Below are 21,674 nucleotides of genomic sequence, written 5' to 3' on the forward strand. Positions count from 1 at the left end.
TTACTGAAATGAAGAGTCAAATATGAACAGATGCATTTGTGTGAGGGAGACTGCGCTTTGCTTGCTTGGAGCCATGTTTCCCTATTTTTTCTGCTAGTGAAAGTTGTCATTATGTTCACTTCAAAGAACAGATTGTGAGAGGACATATTCTGGCACACAATTTTAGAATTCATGAAAAAGTTAAACTATTAATTGTTTCCTTATTATGATCAGTAACACTAACATTAACACCAAAACCACACCAAAACATATTCTACCAAGAAATCAAAATCCTTCTTTTTTTACCACATTACAGCACAGAGACACAGTGTGAGTACAACTTGGCAAGTTCCATTTCTCTTTGAATTTACAGGACCATATTGTTTGGATGCATTCTTGGATATTCTTATAACTCTTTTCACCACCACTAAACACAACAGCTCCTTTCCTCAGCCAGTGTAGCCATAGGAAGATAGAATAATGTAACAGGAAATCAAGAGTTATGTGGTATAAGCTGCAAGTGTATAAACCTCCCAATCACATTTTCTTGGAAGAAAAGTATTTTAGGAGATCCTAACCCTTCCTAGTCAAACAGTCATAATCAAGATAAACAATTAATGCCAAATTGCATGCTCTGACCTCTGGTGAGAAGGGAATATCCTAAGATCTTGCATGTCCAGATCAATGAAATTCTATTACACCGTGATTCTGTGAAGTTTCTGGAATCTCATGCACCAAGCACTGACAGCAAATGAATTATAAAACACATGGGAAAACTTGAAATTTTGGAAATGTTACAAATCTCATGGAACTTTCTGTATCAGTTAAGGTGTTTTTACAAGACTCAATTTGTTTTATCTTTAAATAATATAAAATGTTTTATTTATAAGAATTACTGATTTTTTTATATCACTTATAGACTTACCCTGACTTTCTCTATGCACTGATCTAGAAGACTACTACTTTCCTCCTAAGCTCAAAGTAAATTTCTTTCTACCCATGCAAATCTCATTTTTATTAAAGAAAATATTCAATTAACCTGAAATACTCAACATACTCAAACCTAATTAGACATGAATAAGAGATGCAGTAAAGCTATAGTAAACACACAGGCAGATTTCATTACTATTATCTTGGTGGCTTTCCTACTGACATTATCAAAAAGCAGACTCATTAGGTTTTCTACTCCCCTGTATGTGAAGCTAATCTTGAGCAGTAATTATATGACCAATTACCTAAGCAAATAACAACAGTATAAGTATGATGCTGTAGAATAGTCCTGGAGCAATTAAGACCAAAGACACCTTTCATTATTGATTCATTAGGATATTTTAACGTTTAAACAGTTACATACTGATACTTATGTGGCAAATAGAAAAATGAAAGCTATTAAACCAGGTTTTGACTAGCAGAGATAACATTATAGAGCAGTGCCAGACTGCAAAGCCTCACAAAGTCTTTATAAAACACAATACAATTTTCAAGTATCACAGTTTGAAATAAATTAACGTTTCAAAATTGTCTTAAGAATGTGAGTTTTCAGTCTATACTCGTCATAACTTTGTTGCATTTTGCCAGTATAACTTTGAAGAGTTAGTATTTAACACTATGCTTAGACCACACCAAATTTACACCAAAATCAGAGCATTGTGTAAGAATTTTTATACCTTCTGAATGCTTTTATATTGAAAGCAATGAGAATTCAAGGAGGAAGAAAAAAGTGTTAGAGAGTTTTTATTGCTTTATGTTATCATTACAATGAGGTTTCCAAAAATGTATTTCAATTAAGCCTGTCTATGTAGAACATTTGGAGAAGTGTTTACCCTATCTAGCAAGGTGGATATTGTTCAGCTCATAAAAAGAGTTTTTGTTTATCTGATTATGTCTCAATACATGATGCCAATAATCCCATTTGTTTGAATGGAAGTTAGCTCAGTGAATGCAAGCTTGTGGTGCTGGTTTTTGTGTTTGTTTTCCTAAAGCCTCACTAAGATTTCTGTCTTTCTCAGAGTCACAGAAGTTAACATATTGTGCCATGTCCTTTTGCAAATGGGCAGTCCCACCATAGCAATAATTTATGTGCTATCTATGAGGGATTTCAGTCTTCAGCTATGGGATAATCTAATAGTTTGTAGTGGGAGGATATAGATGAGTGAATTCTTTGGCAAGTAAACTTCTAACACTGGGTTTCTAGATGGTAGGAACTTTAAAGATCCAACTGTGACATCATTTCTCAGAAGCCAATTGTACAAAGTCGTTTTTAGAAGAATGTTTACTTGGCATATCTGTATTAATGCATGTCACAAACAGAAATTGATTCACCTGCTCCAGGATACCCTCAGCTCAAAATGCAAGACTTAAGAGTTTGAGACAACATGAAGCACTTACACAGCATCTTAAAATAAATAAATAAATAAATAAATAATATTAAAAGTTTATTAATAATTGAAATATTATGAAATAATTAACAAAAGAATTACCAATTCTTACAATAGTTTTGTGTATGCTATTAATGCAAATTACACTGTGTACTGACATGAAGTATTTTCAAATGTTCATTTATTAGAGAATGGCATATGGAAGATGCAGGATTAAGTACCATGAAGTAAATTACAAGAAATAGTATTAAACATGGCTGAATGATTTCCTGTTTCAAAAAGTTCTTATTAAAGGAACACTAAGTATTCCCAAGTGATGATCAAGCTAAATTACATATTTCATCTTTTAAACTGTATTTTAGTTGAACATGGTCACAGAGAATGTTTTTTTTTTTGCCTTTCATCATGTTCTTTTTAAATGGAATACATGAATTTTACTTATGTGTTGCCTAACTTTGAAAAGCATATGCTAGCAGCATGTTTAAATGGATTGTAACTTTAACATTTCATACACCAGCCTACTTCAATAACTCATTTTATAGTCAATAATTGCATCCTTATCTCACCTCTTAAAAACTGCCTTTAATATTTCCCCAAATACTTGGGAAACAGACAAATACAATTAGCACACACATAAATGCAAGTATATGAAGGAAGGAGGCTATATTGGCAGGCATTTAAGAGACAAACAAATTTAAGAGACCTGCTCAGAAACATAACATACTTACCACTGCTATAGTTAAAGTGAATTCTCTGACCACTTGTTGGTTTTGGAAGTGACAGTGGGGTCTCCTCTGCAAGGAAATTGTATAATCTGCATTCTACAAACAGCTGCTGTATAGTTTCATCTGATGCAATTCCTGACTCAGTAAGACAGAGCGATATAATTTCAATCCTGATTCTTTCAGTTGCCTATTTAAAAACAAAGCACAAACACAACACAAATTATTTTATGTTTCTTGAAGTGTTAACATGAAGCAAGCAAATAAACACACATGCAAATCACTGGCTACTGACTAATAACACTGATTGTTTAGACATAAAACACAATGGGACTGTCATGCCCTGGGGTTTTGAGTTAAGAATATTGTTGCAACAGATACCGATTTATATTTAGTGTTGAAAATATTTGTATAACAGTAATACTCCACTGAGAAGATTAGGTTATAGTTATCTGCATGTACAAATGACATCTGAACCACAAATTTTAGTTGCTACTATTATTAGCTAGCTAGCTAGTCAGCACCCACTGCAAACTACACTACTAAGAGTTCAATAAGTCATGTAGTTGGGCATGTAAAGTAACATGGTATTTGTAGGGAACTCAATATAGTGAACTTCTCTAGCTAATCAAGTATACACCTAGTAGTTGAAATTAAAACCAATAAAAATAATATCTCAATTATTCTTCACCAGACCCTTTTCTTACTAACTAAAATGGCATTTTTCTGTTGCCTAGAAGAAATTGCTTCATGCAGCTTGGCAAAGGCTATATTATTTGTGTACAGACACATTTTGAGAAGCTTTAAGTGGCAATGTCAGACTCGGCAGAAAGAGTCACAAATATTTCCCTAGATAACTGTAATTCAAAGAAAGAAAAGCCACTATGGTTTGAAAATTGGAGTACATAAGTGAGGACTCAAAGATGAGATCTTCAAAGAGCAAATAGAACATGCTGAAGTTCAGAAATGTCAAACATTTTGCCTGCCTTCTTTTCAAGTTCATAACTTTATTATAAATATTTCTCCATATGGAAATGTTTTGACATTTTTTGATTGTAAGCTTAAAATATTCATACTCAAAAGATTAGCTTTCTAGACTCAGTGTTAGAATTGCAAGTCAGCATTCTAATTTATTATGGGGTTCACTTAGATTTTTCCAAGCAAACTATATAATTAATCAAACTGAAAAGCAGGTGTATCCTATTGTAAAAATATTCATCATCTAGAACAATTTCCATTGCTGTCACGCCCCTTCAATATTTGATGAAGTAATTTTACCCCCTCCTTTCAAAAGACATTTCCTTTTATTATGTATCCTAAGACATTTTAACTAAAAACCCAAATCTGAATATTTCAATAAGGTTGTTTTATTATTCAGTAGATTCATGGAAATTTTACTAGGATGACAGAAAAAATTCCACACCATTCTGTCTCCACTAATACAGGTACATGGCTTCAGCTGGCAATATTACTGGGATTAGCATAGAATGATGAAATATTTAAAGGAATTTTTTTTCTAAAATCTAATAAATCAAATGACTGCCAAATGTCATTAAAGTGATGGTCTTTGACTTGAATATGCTTTTCATATTCAAATTCGAAAAGAAAGAGATGAAAGCCTGGAAAGGTTACTCAGTTTCAACTAATAACCTCAAGCACTCTACATTCACATGCATAAAAAATGAATTTGCCTCTATTGTCTAATTTTACTTCAGAAACAACTCTTTTCTTCTTGCATGGAACAGATGTATTAGCATCTGTATTTAAAGTGATATGCTGAGTGGTTTTGTTCACCCCAAAGTATTTAGTAGCTCTGTCAGACTAGTTTGTATACAGATGGTAGTTTATAAATCAAGTCCAAACACAATATCCTGCATTATAAAGTAGTCCTTTTACATATCTTAAAATTTGTTTGACATATTTAACACTTGTAATTGCATACTGTAGGCAAAGAATATTAGTTTCTCAAGGAGAGCAGGATAAATGCAGGTATTTTGCATCCTAACTTATAATGAAGCAAATAACCCAAACATACTATTAGAAATTTGCAAGGAAAAAGATGAATTACTTTAGGGCTTAACAGTCAAGAATATTTTAAGGCCTGGTTTTATTAATATTAAACATGAATACAGCATACACAAAGGAGAACAGAAGCTGATTAAAAAAATATATTTACAAATAAAAATATAGAACTGCTTAAGAACAGCATAGCAAGCATGTCATATTTCACCACTAATATAAAATCACTCATACTATGTAGCCATGCTGAGAATATATGTAAAATCCAATATATAATAGGAATTAATTTTTAAACAACCATTTGTATTTCTATGATGCAGAGTGAAGTATGTTATTTAAATCTTTTCCTAAGCTGTTTTTTTAAGCCTTAGTCTCATTTATTAGGTACTATTCAAGTGAAAAATCGATAGTTTGTCATGACCAATTATATCTCACAAATCATTCTGCTTTGACAGTCTTTAGTATTTAGAGCAAAATAGAATAAGAAATTTCCTCTAACAGAGGGGTTGGACATATATCAAAATAAAGAACACTAAATGCTTTCAAAGACCATCTCTGGGAAACTGGATTACTGCTTTCATTTAAAGCAAGGAAAACAAAACTTAGGCAAGATACACAGTCCAATCAATATTCTTTCTTTACCATTTAATATTGACTCTTTGTAATTAACACTATGCAGAAAATCAGAATCACTGAAGTCCTTCAACAAACCTTAGGATTAGGTTAAGTACTAACTGTCATAGAATCATAGAATCAACCAGGTTGGAAGAGACCTCCAACATCATCCAGTCCAACCTAGCACCCAGCCCTATCCAATCAACTAGACCATGACACTAAGTGCCTCATCCAGGCTTTTCTTGAACACCTCCAGGGACGGTGACTCCACCACCTCCCCGGGCAGCCCATTCCAATGCCAATCACTCTCCCTGTGAAGAACTTCCTCCTAACATCCAGCCTATACTTCCCCTGGCACAACTTGAGACTGTGTCCCCTTGTTCTATTGGTGGTTGCCTGGGAGAAGAGACTGACTCCCACCTGGCTATAACCTCCCTTCAGGTAGTTGTAGACAGCAATGAGGTCCTGGACATTGCACCAGAATTCAAAGTCTCAACTTTTCTTAGCTTTCTGATTTCTGAGTTTAGAAAAGCTTTGTAAAATCTCCATAAAGTCTTGGATACCATCTTCAAGAAGCTATATAGTTCATGTTTTCGTTTCATTTTTGGTCACAATAAAAAGCTAAGATTTTGATGTGAATAGTAAAGTTCCATTTGTCTCAGACAGTCCATAACAGCATCCCACACAATTAAGTGTTTTAAAAAAAACATTAGTTTGTGACTTCTGCACTGAACAGCAGCAGGGAAAACACCTTGCTTCTGGGAACAATGTAAACAATCTATTTTTCATGTCTATAGTTTGAACTAACGTATTATCCCTGAAAAACCTACATGGGTAGTGCATTTCCTCCTATGAGGAGGCACAAGGAACTGTTTTTTCTTGCTTTGCTATACTTGACCTTTATGCTTTAAACCTTCCCACTTCAGCACAAACATGTTCCACTGAGCAGCAGAACCACAAGCAACTCATACTGCTTTTTAATGATGTTTAAGAGAGATTTTCATGTCAAAATTACTATGATCCTGAGATCTTCATTTCCAGAAAGAGGTAATGACAGTTTTCAATAAACCGCTATTAGCACATGGAATCAACCAGGTTGGAAGAGGCCTGATAAAGCACTCAGCATATCGGCAACGCAAAAGAGAAATCTAAACACACCTATAGAAAAAAAAGTGAGACCACCACCCAAAAATTTGTTTTTGCCAGTAATTGCCTTACAGGCACGTTTTAAGACAGTCTGCAAGCTGACGGCGATAAACTCTATTGTGATAATTCAAGCCTGTATTATCTCCTATAAGGATAAAGTGTGTAGACACAGGGGTAAAAGAGAAGAGAGGACAGAAGGAAAAAAAAGTAATTTTAAAAAAATATCAAGACCATGCCAAAAAAAAAATGCAAATTTCCAGTTTTGATGTCTATTTTGAGGATATGAAACAAGGCTTTTAATCAATGTATTATACATCACATTGATAATGTTAACTTCTGATTATTCAAATATATGAAATATTCATAGAGAACTGTCCGAACTTTTACATTTCTCAGACTTCTTTTCTCTATTAATTATCATGCCTGGAAGCTTTTTAGTAAAAGCAGCAGCCATCAGCCTGACTGAACCTGACAAGCTAGCAAGGCCCAATTACACTGGCACTCTGTGGCACTTTGATGTACTGGAAACGAAAAGAGATAGGGGCAAATTGTATAGCACATTATGTTAATGACTTGATTTAATCCAGCCACTAAACTTTATGTAGCCTGTTAAAAAAGATGCTAACACTAATTACGCCACTTTGGAAAGGAAAGAAGGGGACAAGCATTTCATACCGACAAAGTGAAGCTCATAAATGTTGTAAATGAAATGAAACAAAATGAAGTAATCTATGATTAATTATACATCATAGACAAGAAGAAAAAAGAAAGAAGCAAGTGGTACAGCTAAGTACTGGAAAATCTGTTAGATACCCTTTATGATCAACATATCTAAGAAATAACCATGAACTGTCTAATTTGCAACATGCACAAAAAGAAAGACTATGATCTTAAATGGCTTAAATGGTTCACCATACAATTCAGATTTATAGGATAATTAGCATAACAATCTCTAAAAATCACAAGTCTTATTTACAGTGTTTGATGACCAGCAGGACATTTATCTGAAGAGTTAACAGACTGTGATTTTTAATCATTTAAAAAAAAAAAAGCAATCACAGTTTTGATATAAACTCAAGGTTTCAAATATACCAATACCTATTTTTAAAATCCAATTAGTATCAAACATGCTGCCTTAAGAATTTATAGCTTTTGTTGTCTTATCTACCCTTCCCAAACACATACTTTGTTACCAGAGTAACAGATCAATGGGAAGAGGTGGAAATTAATGAACCTGAAATAAAACTACTCTGAAAATCCTCTCAGAAGCACTGATAAATAATTTTGATAAAACACAGGATGACTAGAAATGTATAGATCAACTGTATTAGAGTTTAACTTTGTGGTGATGAGTAGCAGTCAATTTAGATCTCAAAATGACAGGCAACAGAGGTTTTTAATATTTTACACATAAACAATGTAATTCTGCCTTCAGAATTACCTCCTCTATCTTTCTGCAGTACATGTAAGTGATAACATTTCTAAATCCCTTCTACAACTTCAAAAAAGGAGCAATATTTCTCACATGAAGCATTGCTTCTTGTTGCTCATTACTTTGTAAGATGTCATACAGCCTTGAACACAGATTGAAAAAATAAAGAAATCATCAAACTACCTTTAGGTTATTGCATTAAAAGAAAGAATGATAGGATACAAAGTACACCCCTGGCCCTTTAAAAGAAGGCTATGATGGACCAGTATTAACTGTTAGAAGTATTATAATCAATTGTAATTGTAAGTTCTGTAGTTTTTAAGTTTTTTCTGTCCATCTTAGAAGTATGAGGAGAGGCTGAGGGAGCTGGGGTTGTTTAGCCTAGAGAAGAGGAGGCTCAGGGGTGACCTCATTGCTGTCTACAACTGCCTGAAGGGACATTGTAGCCAGGTGGGGGTTGGCCTCTTCTCCCAGGCAACCAGCAACAGAACAAGGGGACACAGTCTCAAGTTGTGCCAGGGGAAAGTATAGGCTGGATGTTAGGAGGAAGTTCTTCACAGAGAGAGTGATTTCCCATTGGGATGGGCTGCCCAGGGAGGTGGTGGAGGCACTGTCCCTGGAGGTGTTCAAGAAAAGACTGAATGAGGCACTTAGTGCCATGGTCTAGTTGACTGGCTAGGGCTGGGTGCTAGGTTGGACTGGATGAGCTTGGAGGTCTCTTCCATCCTGGTTGATTCTATGATTCTATGAACTATTGAAATCCTCTTCAAAGTAAATTTTGTATTTATTATACTGTGTCATTTCATATGTATGACTTTATGTTTGCTAATTGCTGAGTTAAAGAGAATATTATTACTGTACACATCCACAAATCGTAACAGAAAAATAAGTACTCGGAAGTAATTGGATATTGTACATGTACAAACTCTGTTGAAAACTGATGTTCAAGAACATAAAGGAATCTGTGTGGATGACCTAGGAAATACATTTGAAGGTTTGCCTGTTACTAAAAACCTCAAGGTTATGTGATTGCCATTTCAGTAGCATTCAATCAATTCAACATACTGGGATGATACATAGCAGGCAGCTATGAACTGTAGATTTACTACTATCCTTGACAAGTTGAATTATGCCCCTTCCTTAGAAAGCAACAGAAGAAGCAGAAAAGGACATATTCACACATAAAGGCAACAGGTAGGACAAACAATGAGCCTAAGTTCTTTAGACTTTCACACTATAACAGAATCATAAAATGGTTTATGTTGGAAAGGACTCAAAGATCTGGTTCCAACTCCTCGCCATAGGCAAGAACACCTTCCACTACAACAGGTTGCACAAGGCCTCATTCAACTGAGCCTTGAACACCTCCAAAGAGGAAGCACCCACAACCTCCCTGGGCAACTTGTTCCAGTGCTTCACCATCCTCACTGTAAAGAACTTCTTCCTAACATCTATTTTAAATTTCCCCTCCTCCAGTTTAAACCCATTACCCCTCACCCTGTCATTTTAAGGCCTTGTAAACAATCCCTCCCCAGCCCTCCTGTAGGGCCCCTTCAGATACAGGAAGGCTACTACATGGTCTCCTCAAAGTCTTCTCCTCCCCAGGCTGAAGAGACCCAACTCTCCTAGGCTGTCCTCACAAGAGAGGTGGCCCAGCCCTCTGATCTATCTTTTGCTACCAGTTATCTTTCGTTAGGAGATTTTACGCAGAACTAAGATTTTAATTCAGATTGAAATTAATTAGAAATATCTAATTCTAAGTGTGCTTGGCAATAATGGAAAGGATGACAACAAATTTCTCCATCAAAACCACACCTATAAATTACATGCCTAATTTGGTCAGGTTAAGCTTCTAATTTTTCTCTATATGTGTCTGAACTGGAAATAGGAAAATATGTATTCCTTCAAAATGCCTTAGATATAAAAAAGCTACTCTTAGAGGACATTAGGCTTAAAATATATTTTTACCTTACCAAATAGTTGCCATATATATTCTGACTCACCTTTATAATATTCTTGGATAGGGGACTTGAAACAATACAGTCATCACTGTCAGTTATCACTGACTCAGTTGCATCACTTTCTTGTCTATCATCTTGATCTGAAAAAAATAATTAAAAATAAAAAGTAATTTAGTTAACCCTCCTCTATATTTGTAGTCCATCTGTACACCTGCTGAGAAACCTGATAGCAATATATTTGCTTCTCTAATAAATAAAGTATAAGTGCCAGGTAAATCTTCACTTCCTTGAAGAAGATTAACACTGGCAACTCAGTGACCTTTAAAGTCATCTAAACTGTATTTTTATCCGATATACTAAAAAAAGGTAATGTTTTCCAGATGAAAGTTGATGAGTGCAATGATAAAAGTCTTGTGATGAACTGAAGTAGGAACAACAGTTAGTTTTATATATGAATATGGCCTGAATTTGTGGATTTCCTCTGACTATGTTTAGCATTATTCTTCTTACATGAATGTGCATGCATTTTATTAGAAAAGAAAAAAGAAAAAAACAATCAAAACTATTTCTATGTGCAGATGGATTATTTTCTAAAGCATTCAGGAGGTTTTTCTCTGGAGCAAATTACTTATCAACACAATGAGGATTCAGCATCCTCACTCTACTTTTCCAATTTTTCTAATGAATTCTTACGTGGAAGCTACAAATAACTGAACATAAAATTCTGCATGAGTTTTTCCTTTAAACTTGGTACTGTGGACCTGGTTTATTTCCATGATAAACAGTTTAAGCTAAGAGGTGGAACAGGATGACCTGGCTTTTATAATCTTTAAATAAATCTATCTCCAACAACTTCATGTCACAGATGCAGTAAGACATACTACCCCTCTCACTGTCTGAAAGGATTTCTGATATCAGCACTGGCTCGTAATCTGCAGACAAAAGGAGCATATTCATTAAAATAGTCTTTAGAACAGCATAATTCTAAGGGAGAATATAAAGACATTTAAAATAGAAGCCAGGTTTCCTTTAATATTTTATGAATCTAGGTCAGATACCAGATTTTTGCATTCAATTACAATACAGTTTCCATTTGGGAGGAAAATAACACCACCACGTCCACCAGTTAGCTTCAGCTATAAAGTATACCAGAATATCATTTCTGTCATGAAGCTTCTCATAATGAGGCAGCTCCCACTGCTAGTAAGAAATGCTTAAGCAAATGGAAGGAGACACAGACGTATTAAGAAAATAGAGTTTCTTATTCATAAAAATGCATTTTACCTTCTGGTTGCAATTCTTCAGCTATTTCTGTCTCATCTCCAGAGGCAATCGAGCTCTGGTCAGCCAACTGCCCCTCTGACAGATGTGAGAGGTCTTTTTCCTGTTGAATTTCTTCAGCCATTTCCTTTATCTTATCATCTGCCAGACTTTCTTGTTTAACCTCATGTACCACATGCTATATAAAACCAGGGAAATTTACAGTCTTTATAACACTCCTTGAATATTAAAAGTTACTCAAGTTCAAAACTCGAAGAGTTATGGCTCACATTCAATACACATAACCTTTAAACAATTATATTGCTTGTGCAGTGCAGGAAACAATGAGATGTTGTCAGCTGCAGTAAGAAATAATTGATACTGTAGAAAGACAATTCCCTAACAATGTATATTTGTGAAAACATAACTATTATAATCATTTGGTGCCTGTCAACATACACACAGCCTGTTAAATTTTCAGAATTCATTTATATTTCAGCTTTCTCAGTTCTACAAGATTCCATTTAAAAAATAACCATACTATCCACCTCCACCTTACTTAGTTGGCAATTTTATAATGTCAATTATACAATATTTTCTGTTTCTAAAACAATCTAAAACCACACAAAAAAAAAAAAGAAGAGGCTTTGCTGCAAAATGTAAATATTTTATCTAAGGTAAAAAAATGCATAACTTTGCCGGAGTCTTATTCTTTTCTTTCTCTTTGAGTACAGTTACACAGAACAGAACCTTCTCAATGCATACAACAGTACAGAGGTGGCACCTTCCACAGAAATTGCTGGAGATCTGTGCATTTAATATCAAACAATTCCAGCAGAATTCTCCTCTACCACAGAGACACTGATGTCTCACCTCCTGAGTTTTTCAAAACTGGACTTGAAGGGTTATGTCTATTCTGCCACATTTGGAGCCACACAAAGCAATAGTAACAAACACTGAAGAGACTTATTCTACAGAAAAGAGTAATCCTTGAAGTTTCAAAGTCACAATAAAACTGACTTTATGTTTCTTATGCTCTGCATTGGCACAGGTAATGTATCATAACCAGTCTTCTACATGACATTTGATGATTATAATTCCTTCAATGACAGAGTCATATTTTGTGGATAAAATTTTCAAACCAGTACCACCTGATATGGTAGAAAGGAGACTTCTCTAGAGCTCATCTAGGGCTTTGATTAAGTTGAAAAGTGAAAGGAAGAGAAATTAGAGCTAATGATTAAATGTTGCATTATACCACTGGAAACTACAAGTGGTCAATCTGCTGTGACTTTCACAAGCACTTGGATCATTACAAACCACAATATTTAATATTTTTCTTCTCCTTGGAATCCTGCATATTTAAATATGTCCCAAAGTTATTCCATTTCTTTTTCATCTCCCCCTTGTCATATAGTAGTAGTTTTCAGAGGGGAGACAATTTTTCATGCAAACCTAGAAGGAAGTAAGTGGAGACATTCCTTCCTTTCCAGCAGCCAAAAAAAAAAATATTGTCATCACAAAGATTCTTTTTTTTTTTACTTCAGAGAAGGTTCTGACATCTTTCTTTACTGTGATTTGATTATTCAATGCATGAAAGAAGAAGTAACACACACATGGAATTCAAATGTAATATATAAAAATGCAAAACTTTGAATAATCTCATAGCTCTGAAACACTTGGAATTTCTGAAGCCTTCATCTTCTCTTCAAGCTTCATATTATTTTCAATAACATAGTCCTAACTTACAGGTAAAATTAGGGGAAGTCTTTAATAGACAACTAACACAAAAGTAGGTATACATTTATTGATGGATAAGCACTTGGACTGGAAATGATGCCCTCCTTTGCTTCCATGTATTACCATTACTGCTTCTGTCCTCGGCTACAGCTTCTACTGATGAAGCTGGATGATTCTTAAAATCGGTTTGGGCAATTCAAACCATTTATCCTAATTTTTAGTGAGTCTCCTTTTCCAAACCAACTCTTTGCTTTGGCATGTATCACATTAATGTCAGAGAACTACTTTCTCTGCTAGTCAGAAAACTAACAGGAAAATGAACCAGACTTGCACAGTTTTGAAGAGTTGAACTTATAATTCTCTAGCACTCTTGCCATTTCACCACAAGATTTAGACATCAGAAAAGCTTCAGCTATTTAACTCTCTGGTTCTAATAGTACTTTGTCTCTAATCAGACAGGGAGGTTTGTTTTTAAAACAACTAGGGCATCTGCTCATTCAGTATTGAGTACTTCTGATGGTGACAAAGTAGCTCTTTCCCTTAGAAAATTATAGCTTGCGAAAAAATATCACACTTCAAGAAGCAAGTTGAATATATGTTGTGTGTCTAACTATATGGTTAATATTTCAGTTTTCCCTATCTAAGCTCCAAAACATTTGATTTCATCAGTATTTGATTTTTTTTAAAACACAAGACAAAAAAACAAGAGATTGACTTCATTCTTATTTCCACTCTAGACTGAATGGCTCAAAACAAAATTCTAGTCATGGTAAACCAAAACAGTATCAGAAGAACCTGTGAGGTGACAACTGGGGTTAACATTTAAATTCCAATCAAAGCATTTACTAATGAAAAAAAAAATCATTACAGCTATTTTTAATTAATGTAACATATTATTAACTAACAACTATACTCATAAGCTTTTATATTTATCTGTTAAAATACCTTACTTGAACTTACTGGATTTAATTAAATGAGTAAATAAAGCCTATTCTTACTTTTCTGAAGGCAGATTATTTAAGGTCAAATGAAACTTTACATCATACAGCAGATACACTTGAGTTATTCCATGCAGACTCTCCCAGAATCTGGAAGGATGTACACATGATAGTACACTCCAAGTTCAGAAGAGTTAATTCTCCTCACAGTTTCTAATCTCAGCTGACAAACTTTAAGAGGTGACTGAACTGTATCATTAGCTCAACACACAGGATCTGTTTGGATCAAGCTGGTTTCTGTAGAGCCACTTCTGTCTGTGCAAGTGACACACTGTACAAAGATACTTTACTTAATAACTCAGAGAGATGAGAAACACAGTATAGTGATGGTTGATTTCTCCTGTTAGAACGTGTCTTAAGTCTACAGTAGTTGAAGCTTCTAACCTGTGGAGGATAGCAAGCAATTCTGAGGGAACCACACAAATATACCAGCATTGTGTCCCCCATCTATATGCAATACTATGCTACTGGTCATTGCCCAGGGCACTGCAGTCTTGTGCTGCTAAAATAAGAGTCATATTGATTATTAGTTCTACAAATTGTTCATACTGAGACATAAGTAGCCTCTCTTGCTTCAACATGCATAAGCAAAATAAAACTTACTTCCACCTGTATTGTAGTAAGATCCTGAAAAGATACTCTCTTGTCTGCTCGAGCTGCACGCTGCCTCGGTTTGGGGGTTGGCTTCTGAAATAAACCAATAAACAATAGACTTGAAGACCATTCATTGCCATATTCTAACCATCTTACAGTGAAATTTGAGGGACCCTAATTTTTCTCAAAGCCCAATGTTACTGCACTAAATTAAATTCTAAATAGGAAGACATTGCTTAAATAAGGTTCAAGATACTGTTCAGGATTCATCCACAAATGGATATAAGACTCACAGAACATCTGTGAAACACAATTTGAGCTCCAGGCAAGGAATAAGCAAAGCCAGTGGAATCATGTGTGTGGCAGAATGATTTATTATTACTCGTTACAGAGTGCTTGATTTCTCTTCTTGTTTTGTAGGCTTATCTTACCTTTGACACCTTTCCTCATGCTGTTTCCTTTGGAGAATTTTAACAGAGGAAAGAGACTGACAATCTTTGTAAAATTAACAAAACAATCCAGAAACATTCCAGTCATTTCATGACTGTCTTAAATTGCAACAGTAGTCCTGAAGTTGCATGAGCATGTAGCTGCATTTCATGTAGGACATCTACATTGGAGACAATTAATAAGCACTACATTTATAGAGAAGGCATTTAATGTTTGATATTTCTCTTCCTTTTTCTCCCCACTCTTTTGCTAACCAGTTACCTATCATTATAAAAGACTTTAAAAGTTTTGGATACAAGAAGGATTTCACTCCCAAAGGAAGTCAAAGATGATGGTTACTTGAAGTATTTGTACTACACATTGTTCTACAGTAAGGACAAATCCTGGTCATCAGAGAAGAAGTAAATGACCTGCTGTAATAGGTTTTATAACTCTTAATTTCTGTGAATCTGTTAAATGACTTACTATTACTGATGAAGTAAAAGAAGGCAACAGGGTTGAAGTCTGTGTTTTTTCCTCTGCCAGTAATTCAGTTGCCATTGATTTCTCATTTTGAATTAAACTTGCTAAGTCTGTAGCCATTGTTGATCCACTTGGTGGTAGGTAGACAAAACTCCATTTTAATTCAACTGTGATGGTGCCAGCAGCATGTCTTTCAGAATCAGTTAGTTCAAAAGTACCTGAAAGCAAAATGCAAATCTGATCTAAATTATCTTATTCTACACACACACAAGAAAATGCAATACAAAACTGCATGGTATTCAGGGATTAAGTAACTTAACAGTGCTCATTTTGGAAGCTATGTCGAGATATTGTGTTTTATACATCAAAATGAATCCAATGTAACACTGCAGGCATCTAGAAATACAGCATTTAGCATGTACTGAATCACTGCATTCATTCAAGATGCCCTGTGGGGCTCTCAGATAATCCAGTACCAGATATTTGTATTAAAATCTTTCAAAACATCTAACTAAAACATTTCCATCTTTTACTAACTCTTGTCAAAGAAAATTTAAGTGTTTTTTAAAATCTGGAAGTGGATGAACTTCTGTTGAAGAAGAAACATCCTACAACCACTCGCAAAATTTGTATTACCCATTTACATGGAAAAATTATAGATTCAAGATTCTAAAACTTTCTTCCATGACTTGTAGTTGTCAATGAAATAATAAAGTAGCCTGTATATTACAAACATCATAGTAAATTACTAACTGATACCAACTTGTGAGGAACCCTGACGGCAGGGGATAGAAGTAATGATCTGATGAAAACCTCATGAGGTTAAACAAAAGCAAATGCCAAGTTCTGGATCAGCCCAGGAATAGCTCCAGTTAGCAATTCTGGCTGGGGGCTGACAGGCCACAAGCATCCTTGAAGAAAAACAGAGTTGGTCCTGCTTGACAAAAGAAAAAAAGAAAAAAAGAAAAAAAGAAAAAAAGACCAGCCAAGCTGCTGTGTCTTTGCAGTAAAGAATGTCAGATGCACCCTGGCCTGTCCTAATAACAATGTAGCCACGCAGGTCCAGGGAAGTTTTATACTTTCTCTCTTCAATATCAAAGAGATGGCACCTGGAATATCTTGTCCAGTTTTGGCCTCTGCAGCACAAATGAGACACTGCCATTCTTTGGCTTCAGGACATTGGAACACAGGACACAGAAGAGGCTGAAAGAACTGATTGCTTCAGCCTTCACAAAATGAGGCTCAGAGTGGATGTGGCCTCACTAATGCTGATTAGAGGGAGATGATCAACTTCCTAGTTCTGCTTGCCACACTATATCTGACAGAAGCCAAGATATTATTTGTCTTCTTGACCACCTGAGCACACCTGTGGATTATATTCAGCCAAATGTTGACCAGAACCTCCAGGTCTTTTCTGATGGGCAGCTTTACAGCCACTCTGCCCCAAGTGTTTATGTGTTGCATGGGGCTCTTGTGACCCAAGTACAGGACCTGACACTTGGTATTGCTGAACCTCAAAGAACTGACTGTAGCCCATCATTCCAGCCTGTCCAGATCCCTCTGCTGAGACATTCTTCAGTTTGGTTCATAAAGAAGTTTAAAGATATATGAAACAGGAAATAAAGATTTTATTATGTTTAAAAAGGTCTAATTCTTACCTGAGATAGATCTGTCATGTGCTAAAGAATTAAGAGGCACACTGGCTTTCCCTACATAAGCACCTTCTTCCACTTCACCATCATCAAATACATAAAAGCTTAAGGATTCTGATTTTAGGTATCGGTCTAAATCTGCGTTCATTGGCACTTGGAAACACATATGGTCATCTATTTGTGGATTGCTGCTGCTGGAAATGATGGGAGTATCATGGTCTGCAAAATCAAAGAACTTGTAGACAACATAAGGATTTGGCTGAAGATGTTTTTTTCGGGCTTGTAGATTGTTGCAACATTTTATTGTAATGTGGAGTTCATTTAAATTGCCATCTGTTGAAGTGCTGACTTGGGCAGTTCTGAGTATCTGCTGCTTTAAATGAAAAACAAGTTAAATTAAAAACATTAGAATTCTTATGGTGGTGAAGTCTAAGAACTATATAAATAGAACAAATAACTGATTATTTCAATGACACTCCAACTACTGTTTAATTTTATATGTCAAAATACTACTTGTTCAATGACATCTTTCTTGGGTTATTGGTATAAGGAAGGAAGAGGTTAATGCTTTCAAGGCCTGTGATTGTTTGCTTTATTCTTCTAAAGTTTAATGATCTACTTGTCATTTGATTATCTACAAAGCAGTAAAAGATTGGTGTTAAGACTGATTTATAGCTAGTGAGACTTTAAAGATTCTGACCTTGACAGCTATCCCGCATCAAGAAATTTTATAACTCTAGTCTCTTTTATATATGTACTTTTCAACAACTAAAATTGCACTGTAGATGCCTGTGTTTTTTTTCTTGCTCCAAAACCTTTATGTGCATGAGGGCATGGAGTCAGTCATCAGCAAGTTTGCAGATGACACTAAGCTGGGGGCAGATGTGACTGGGTTGGAGGGCAGAAGGGCTCTGCAGCGGGACCTTGACCGCCTGGACAGATGGACAGAGTCCAATGGGATGGGGTTCAATAGCTCCAAGTGCAGGGTGCTGCACTTTGGCCACAACAACCCCATGGAGAGATACAGGCTGGGGTCGGAGTGGCTGGAGAGCAGCCAGACAGAGAGGGATCTGGGGGTGCTAACTGATACCCGCCTGAACATGAGCTAGCAGTGTGCCCAGGTGGCCAAGAGAGCCAGTGGCATCCTGGCCTGCATCAGGAATGGTGTGGTCAGCAGGAGCAGGGAGGTCATTCTGCCCCTGTACTCTGCACTGGTTAGACCTCACCTTGAGTACTGTGTTCAGTTCTGGGCCCGCCAGTTTAGGAGGGACATTGAGATGCTTGAGCGTGTCCAGAGAAGGGCAACGAGGCTGGGGAGAGGCCTTGAGCACAGCCCTACGAGGAGAGGCTGAGGGAGCTGGGATTGGTTAGCCTGGAGAAGAGGAGGCTCAGGGGTGATCTTATTGCTGTCTACAACTACAAGGGTGGTTGTGGCCAGGAGGAGGTTGCTCTCTTCTCTCAGGTGGGCAGCACCAGAATGAGAGGACACAGCCTCAGACTACGCCAGGGGAAATTTAGGCTCGAGGTGAGGAGAAAGTTCTTCACTGAGAGAGTCATTGGACACTGGAATGGGCTGCCCGGGGAGGTGGTGGAGTCGCCGTCCCTGGGGCTGTTCAAGGCAGGATTGGACGTGGCACTTGGTGCCATGGTCTAGCCTTGAGCTCTGTGGTAAAGGGTTGGACTTGATGATCTGTGAGGTCTCTTCCAGCCCTGATGATACTGTGATAAACAATTAACAAAAATTAGAAATAGCATGTGAAGAGGGCTGATAAATGTTTGAAGTAAATTAAAAAGCTCAATATTACACTTTTAAAAGTTACAGAATCACACAATATATCTGGTTGGATAAGACCTCGAAGATCATCCAGCCCAATCCTTGACCCAGCACTGCCCTATGCTGACCTATCAGTATAGCTTGTACATACCGTGAAACACATAACTGGCCAAAAGTAAAGAATAAGAGAAACAATAACATGGATATCTTAAATGAGGAGCCCTCATCTCTGCTGACCTCAGAAAACTCTCCTTTTTCACCAAGATGTGACACAGCTATTGTCATTAATTGTACAGAATTATCTTGCTTGTAGAAGCCAGAGGCTTCTGGTATATGGGAAATATATCAATTTCATTTTGTATGACAAAATGTTAAATACTTTGAAGAAACAGTACAGACTAAAATAGTTAAACTATCATGTTTGGTTTTCTCAGTAAGTACTTAATATGCAACCTTAAGAGTACTATTTCTGGCTACCTTTACAACTGGAAAGAAACAAAACTATAGCAGTTCATGTACAGTTCATGTTTTCATGGTTTCTGCCACTATGCAGGACAGAAAATTTTATATGCATGTCTAACTACTCAAAACTTAAATTTTGGAACATAAAACTGAAGCTACTTTTCCAGCTGCAGATTGATAGAACCCTTAACATAATGTAACCATCTGCTATAGCCATGCTTTCTGCCATGAAACATTTCTGAAAACTGCAATGTTTTAAACACCAGTTCTGTAGAAGCTGTTCTTCATTTATGCCATTTCCCCTATTTTTTCCCCATATAATCAGCATATTTCAGTGTCCATGTTTGAATTTACAGCTTTACAATAATTACAACAAAATGCTCTGTTCCACATGTCTTACCTTTCAATTGTGTTTGGATTGACACCACCGTTTTCTGTATTTTTGATTATCTTTTTTTTCTAAGTAGGAGATTTTGGCATTTAAAAACTACCATATTTTGTGAGTTAGTTGAAAATACCTTTGATTCCTTTAAAAATTAGATTTAAAGCAAATGGTACCACGTTATCAAACACCACGTTATTGAAAACACCTACGCTGACCTTAAACACTAAACATACTTCTCAGATTACATCATGGAACCCATTGAGAGTCTAGTGCAATATAGATTTTCATTATGGAATAATATAAAGCATCAAGGTTACTCCTGACATACATTAATTTAAATAACTATAGATTGAAAAAAAACACAGCCCATTAAAAATTCTTATGTGTTTTAATTCATGTATTTCAACCTGAGTGCTTTTCTTTATTAAACAGTTGCTGAAAATGTCTTAAAGTCCCCTCTTTTCCTCTATGTGACTATGTGATTAAATAGTGCTTTATATTATGAACATTCTCATTATTCAGCCAGAAAAATAAAAACACACCAAAACGTGAAATAGTCTCACAATACTCAAACACTAAGAACTTGGAGACCTCTCTGCACAATTGTTCCACCTGTAACACTGATCTGAAACCCAACTGGTTTAAAAATACTGTATGACAAATATTAACAAAATCTGGTGCTTATAGGTTAACTAAACATAATTCCAAATATTCTAGTGACAATCAAAACTATGGAGTACAAAGCCAAACATACCTGGGATCGTTGCTCATGTTCCCTAAAACTGGATGCTATATAGCCCAGAGCCTTTGACCTTTCTTTGTAGAGTCTAATAGCTTGATCCATAGGAACTCGTAACCTGATCCAGTATTCTACAGTACCATAATTCTGAATGTTTCCTTTGATACCTAAGGAACAAATACATACAGGATGATACTAATTTTCTTCTCAGCATTAAAATAAGTCAAATGCTAGGAAACATCACAAATCAAAGATCAGTTCTCCTGTGACTATGCATTGCAAAAGTGTTTGTGGCTTGCAATGTGTGGTTCACGTTAGAGACAGAAACAATTCCTCTGGTCCTACCTACATCTATGATCCAAAACTGAAATATGAGCATTTTTTCAACTGGAATCTGTAATATTTACTGCCCAAGCTACAGACTGAAGTTCATTATTTTAATCTCTTGAAGGCAAATAAAGTTTAGGAGAGTTTTGTATGTCAGCAGTTAGAAAAGTCCCACAAAGTGGTATGTGGTTTAAATTACAGGCAAAAATACTACTTTATCAAACCAGACCTTTGACAAAAGCAGGCAGTTAGAGGCCTCAGAAAATACTGACCTGACAAAGTACTTCTGACATAAGCAGCACAGAATATTGAGTACTTCTTACAAAAGGCTTCTCTAGGACACTCTACAATTATTTTAAAACCATAAACTAAAAAGAAGAAAACCACAAAAGCTAAACTAGCTCTCCCATAGATTGTTTTGCTTATATTAAATATTATTAACTACCATCATTTGCACCTATTACTGTCTGTACTTCTGTATCACTCTGTTGAGTAAAATGATAGCCTCTTTTACTAAAATTCCTCAGGTGTGTGCTAGCAACACTTTTCAAATAAGCTTTACAGAAGACAAAAGAATCA

The 21,674-nt window shown here is 35.8% G+C and overlaps 1 protein-coding gene across 6 annotated transcripts in view; it reads right to left on the reverse strand.

The window, feature by feature from the left end:
* Nucleotides 1-21,674, reverse strand: part of RPGRIP1L (RPGRIP1 like) — a 73,574-nt gene that overhangs the window by 13,044 nt on the left and 38,856 nt on the right. For 4 of the 6 annotated variants that reach the window (XM_064160383.1, XM_064160384.1, XM_064160387.1 and 1 more), the window contains 7 exons: nucleotides 20,784-20,935; nucleotides 17,415-17,781; nucleotides 15,760-15,974; nucleotides 14,854-14,937; nucleotides 11,537-11,711; nucleotides 10,295-10,392; nucleotides 3,086-3,269 (listed from right to left, as the gene is read on the reverse strand). In XM_064160383.1, the coding sequence (XP_064016453.1) occupies nucleotides 3,086-3,269; nucleotides 10,295-10,392; nucleotides 11,537-11,711; nucleotides 14,854-14,937; nucleotides 15,760-15,974; nucleotides 17,415-17,781; nucleotides 20,784-20,935 (1,275 nt within the window). The remainder of the gene's footprint in view (nucleotides 1-3,085; nucleotides 3,270-10,294; nucleotides 10,393-11,536; nucleotides 11,712-14,853; nucleotides 14,938-15,759; nucleotides 15,975-17,414; nucleotides 17,782-20,783; nucleotides 20,936-21,674) is intronic. The other 2 variants (XM_064160385.1, XM_064160386.1) reach the window with 2 other exon arrangements.

This window comes from Pogoniulus pusillus, chromosome 20 (genome assembly GCF_015220805.1).
Source record: "Pogoniulus pusillus isolate bPogPus1 chromosome 20, bPogPus1.pri, whole genome shotgun sequence".
NCBI classification, from domain to species: Eukaryota; Metazoa; Chordata; class Aves; order Piciformes; family Lybiidae; genus Pogoniulus; species Pogoniulus pusillus.